The sequence below is a fragment of the Chrysochloris asiatica genome, unplaced genomic scaffold (genome assembly GCF_000296735.1).
Source record: "Chrysochloris asiatica unplaced genomic scaffold, ChrAsi1.0 scaffold00327, whole genome shotgun sequence".
NCBI lineage: Eukaryota > Metazoa > Chordata > Mammalia > Afrosoricida > Chrysochloridae > Chrysochloris > Chrysochloris asiatica.
This window is the reverse complement of record NW_006408845.1, coordinates 1771889-1777189: the sequence shown is the minus strand read 5'-3', so window position 1 is coordinate 1777189 and position 5301 is coordinate 1771889. Positions and strand designations below refer to the sequence as shown.

The window sequence follows — 5301 nt, the reverse complement described above, 5'->3', positions numbered from 1 at the left end:
AGCAGAGAGCGGGACCCTACCCAGAGAAGCAATGATGCCTGAAATGGAGCCAAAGATGATGCTGTAGAACGCTGGAGCAGCTGGAGACTTTAGATCCAGAGATCTAAAGAGGGAGAGCGACTGTGTGCTGAAGACCTGAGGGGCACGGGGGAAAGACTGCATGGAGGGGATTGTAACCATGGCAATGAGACGATATACGATGGAATGAATGTAAAAGTAATATTCTCCCATGTAAACTATCACATAATTCACAATAAATCATTAAAAAAAAAAAAAAAGCCTACACACCTAATCACCTTACTGAAAATTGCTATCTGTCTATTACTAATACCACTAATTCCAGCCACTTGAAATCCCTATCATGTTCATTTTTTCCCGTAAAATATTCACATCATACCAAACAATTAAGCTATTATGTGCATTCGTCTCCTTTTACTAGCTTCATATGGGCAGGAGTTTTTGTCTATTTTTTTTCACTGATTTATCTTTCTCAAGCAATTTAAACAGTACCAGGCACACAGTAGAATCTAAATCTTTGTTAAATGAATATTTAACACTGGTTTGCTTCAGCCAGGCTATTTTAGACTGATATATTCAAATTAGCATAAGCCTATAAACAACCAAAAAAAATTTACAGAATCTGAGTTGCAAACGACCAATACACAAATTTTATTCCCTTTAAACTTTAGTTTCTTAGAAAGTGAATTAAAATATTTAAATAAACACTCAAAAATATTTAAAGTTTAAAAATAATTATCAGCATCATAATAACATTTACCATTAATAGCCTGTGAAAGTTGAGTCTCATCATTTAAAAAGTTGAGTAATGAGGTATCTTGTTCATTTTCTGAGTCATCATTTTCATCTGACGAAGCACATTCTGCATCTTCTTGGGAAAGTTCTGCTTCATCATCTAAAAACTGCCTACCTATATTCTAGAGTAAATAAGAGCACATTAAAAAAATCCTTTAGAAAATAATTTCTTTAGAAAACTACAAGAAATTATAAAGTAGCATATTTGCTTATAATGTTTCCTAATGGTCAGTTAGCTGAATCTTTTTTTCTAAGCATAAAATCTCCTGAGTCTTCCAGCTAATTAATTTTAACATGAAATATACTGTATCATAAAAGAAAACATGCTGAGAATTATTTTACAAGAATTGGATGAGACATACGATATAATGATTATAAAAACAACATTCTAAACCTCAAATTTTTATCTCTGCATTTCCTTTAATTTGAACCATGAATTCTCAATATAAATAAATTTCATCACTTGATCATTCTGTATAATGCAATATTGCAAGATGAAGTTTCAGGAATCAAAGAGAAATAAAAAAAAATAGTCCAACTTGAGATTTGTAATTCCATTAGGCAATTTTGGGGTCAAAATGCTTTAAATTTTTTTATATGCTTTAAATTTTCTGTTATATGGAAAATATATAATGTTTGTTGTTGTTAAAAGCGACTGAGTTTGTACTGGCTCATAACAACTCTGCATAGAGTTGCTGAGTCTATAAATCTTTGTGTGAACAGAAAGCCTCATTTTTCTACTAAAGAGTGGCTGGTGGGTTCAAACTATCAACCTTGTGGTTCACAATCCAGTCTTTATCCTTCAGAGCCACTGCACTCTATATAATGCTTAGAATAGAAAAATAAAATATCCATATAAAATCTAATATTCTTAAAAACAGCTATGAGGCTGCGAGCTAAGCCCTACAACATTCAATAGACTCCTGTGAACCTGGGTGGAGACCTGATTGGCCAGCATTGTGGCAAGACCTGGGGACTCTTGGGCCCAGAGTCAGTGACATGGCCACGGAGGACTGGAGAGGAGAGTGAAGTGTTCAGCGATAAGAAGTGAGGGCACATGCACAAGAACACCCACACTTGCAGATAATACCCACTTGAGATGACCTCAATGACTGGATGATCAGAGCTCAACTAGAAGAAGAAAGAAGAAGAAAAAAAAACTAATCTGATACAATTTGATGAACCTGACCTACACCTATGGATGCAGCAACTCAAAAGAGGGAACAAAGCTTTATAGCAAGGATCATTCCCACCCACTCCATACAGAGAGTGGACAAGGATGGGCAACTTGGACATTGGCTATCCAAAATGTGGGGGGGGCTACAAAGGTAAGAAGTGACTGGCTTACAAGCTTTCAGGAGGGAACCTAGATCCAGAGGGCGTAGAGGAAGGTAGAATCTCCACTGAGCAGTATCCAATCTGTCTAGGCGGGACTGATGAAAGGAAATGCGGATAGGTCTCTTATGATACAAGGGTGAATAATTGTTACCAGGACTGACTGTAAAGGTTGTAAATGTAAAAGTAGATATTTTGTGGCAAGGAGGGGAGTGATTTAACTTTGTAGGCTAGGAGAAGAGGTCCCTGGAACCATGAAGGGAGAAGAGCAGAGAGCAGGACCCTACACAGAGATGCAGCAATCCCCGAGATGGAGGCAAAGATGATGACGTGGAGAGATGGATCAGCTGGGGACTCAGGAACCAGGAAGGGACAGGGCCTGTGTGCTGACATCTGGGTGTGGGGGATTGGGAGGGAGCAGGCTTGTAGAATGTACCCTTTCATTGATTGGTAATGCATGGAGGGGATTGTAACCGTGGCAATGAAACAATATACGATAGGATGAATGTAAAACTAATGCTCTCCCACATACCCATGTAAACAAACTATCACATAATTCAATAAAACTTTATTTTAAAAAATCTAATATTCTTGCTAGCAAAATAAGATCTATAATTAAGAAACTAGAAAAAGTTTACCTTTAGGTGGCTTGGTTGTTTTTGGACTTTGACATATTTTTTGGGATTCCTGTTACAACCTTTGTAGTCTTCTAAATGTGGATGTTGTTTGTGAAAATCCTCACTCTCATCACTAGACGACAGTTCTAACTATAATAATTCAACAAAATTCTTGTATAAGAAAAAATAATTGAGTGTATTCTCAAAAATTGCTTGTTTTCACTCACTTTTTCTATTTAAATTATTTGGCACAACATATTCTTGTTAGAAAGATAAAATTCCTCTCACAACTCAAAACTATATTACAAATATATAATACTTAAGAATTTTTAAAATCAGGTATGGTAATACCAAGAAACCAAACATAATAAATGACCAGTTTTAACTATGACACCTACCACTATATATCACTAACCAAACCAAAACCCACTGCCAAAAAGTCGATTCTGTATCATTTTGAGCTGTAAATAAAACCTTTCTTCAAAGGATTTCTGAGGCTATAAATTTTTATGGAAACAGACTGCCTTATCTTTCTCCCATAAAGTGACTGGTAGGTTTGAACCACCAACTTTTCATTTAGCAGCCCAGTGCTTAACTTTCACTTATAACTATGTAAGGAGCTCTGGTGGCATAGTGGTTGAAGCTCTCAACTGCTAACTGAAAGGTCAGCAATTCAAACCCACGCACTCTGTGGAGAAAGATGTGGCAGTCTACTCTTGTAAGATTACAACCTTGGAAACCCAATGGGACAATTCTACTCTGTCCTAAAGGATCACTACGAGCTGGAATTGATTTCACAGCAAAAGACGGAATGCATAATTAGGCACTCAGATGGATGGATGGATAGCTTTTGAAGGGAGTATAAAATATTTTAATACTTATATTGATTGTGCTTTGAAAAGCTTGCTGTAAAATTTATTTCTGGAAACTAATAAAGAAATAGAAATATCAATCCCATGGGTATTACTTCTGTATTTTTCTGTCAACCATGTACCTCTAATATTAACTATAACAGTATTCAACTATACGTATGTTTTTCTTGAAATATTTATTCATAAGAATTTGAGTTACTATGCATTATCTGTTATTTACTTACTCTGTTTGGACGAACTCTGCGCTTTTTGACACCATGAAGTGGAGAATCAACTTCACCCTTTTTCTGATTCTAGATAAAATAGATAAAGGATAAACAAAAGGTCTTAAACATAAGAAAAGTTTTAAGATTTTTATATGATCACATGATTATGATTACTGACTGACTCACCTCAGGGGATTTAAAAACATTTCTTTTTGCTTTCTTACTTTTTCTTTGGAAAATTTCATCATCATCACTTTCATTGCTTGTTAATATTTGTTCATCTATAATTTATTTTAAAAAAATGAACTTGGTTAATAGATTGGCATTTGTCTAATCATAACAATTTATTTTATTAATGGCAACAATGAATTAATTCTTACAATCTCAACATTTATTCACTCTCAAAATCAGCATAAGGGAAAATGAAACAGGGCCAGTGAGAAAAAAAATACATAAAATTGTTGCTAATAAACAGGTATTTGATTCAGATTCAATTTTACAAATTAAACTAAAAGGTCAGAGGAATGCAAACATACAATTTTATTCATCAATGGTTCTAAAGCATTTGTGCTTTATTTTTTTTTTCTAGTTGAGTAGTTAAAGCATAAAAACGCAGGCTAACAGAGTTATCAGGACTTCCAGCAAGATGTGAGGCTTCCAGTCTCTAACTACACCCACAGGAGACAGCTGGTGAGAGTCTAAGAACAGATAAACATACAGTCATCAATTAAATACAAATACGACAATTCCACAATGCCCAGTGATAACAGACCATTTTAGCTCACCTGATAAAACAAGAGAAAATGGCTCAAACAAATGACCAAAATGCAGAGCCAGAAAACATTTCCAAGGAAGAAAAGAATTTAAAAGTATTATATTTATTACCTTTAGAGAATTGACAGAAAGACCAATGAAACCAAAGAGAACATTTTAGAAAAAAAACTTTAGAAGAATTCAGGAAAACCTACAAGAACAATCAGTCAAAATGAATACAAACTTTGAAACAATACTAAACCTGCCATTAAAAAACAAGAAGATTAATTCTAAAATTTCAAAATGAACAATACATTGAAAGAGCAAAGGAGGAGATTTGAAGCAATGAAAGCCAGACTTACTGAGCTTAAAGATAAATCTCTCAATACTAGTATGCTACAAGACCAATCCATAATAGAATGAAAAAAATCCAGAAAAATTCTGAGTAATGCAGGACACCATCAAGAGGAACAACTTACAAGTGATTGTAATTCCTTACAGGTAATTGGAATTCCAATAAGCACAGAGAAATTTGCAGAGTTTTGGAAACCGTCCATCATGAAACGTGGAAAGATAAGCATACAGTAGCTGAATGAACCTCAAACAGGACAGATCTCAAGAGAAAACACCAAGATATAATCAAACTTTCAAAAGAAAAGTAAAGAGAAAAAAACCAAACGGCCACAGCCGGCCCTGAACTGTTTC

The 5301-nt window shown here is 34.7% G+C and overlaps 1 protein-coding gene across 1 annotated transcript in view; it reads right to left on the bottom strand.

Annotated features, from left to right (window-relative positions):
• Positions 1-5301, bottom strand: part of FANCM (Fanconi anemia, complementation group M) — a 94606-nt gene that overhangs the window by 19392 nt on the left and 69913 nt on the right. Inside the window, exons 16-19 of the mRNA XM_006875445.1 lie at positions 4030-4124; positions 3862-3930; positions 2787-2915; positions 779-935 (exon numbers count right to left, since the gene is read on the bottom strand). Of these exons, the coding sequence (XP_006875507.1) occupies positions 779-935; positions 2787-2915; positions 3862-3930; positions 4030-4124 (450 nt within the window). The remainder of the gene's footprint in view (positions 1-778; positions 936-2786; positions 2916-3861; positions 3931-4029; positions 4125-5301) is intronic.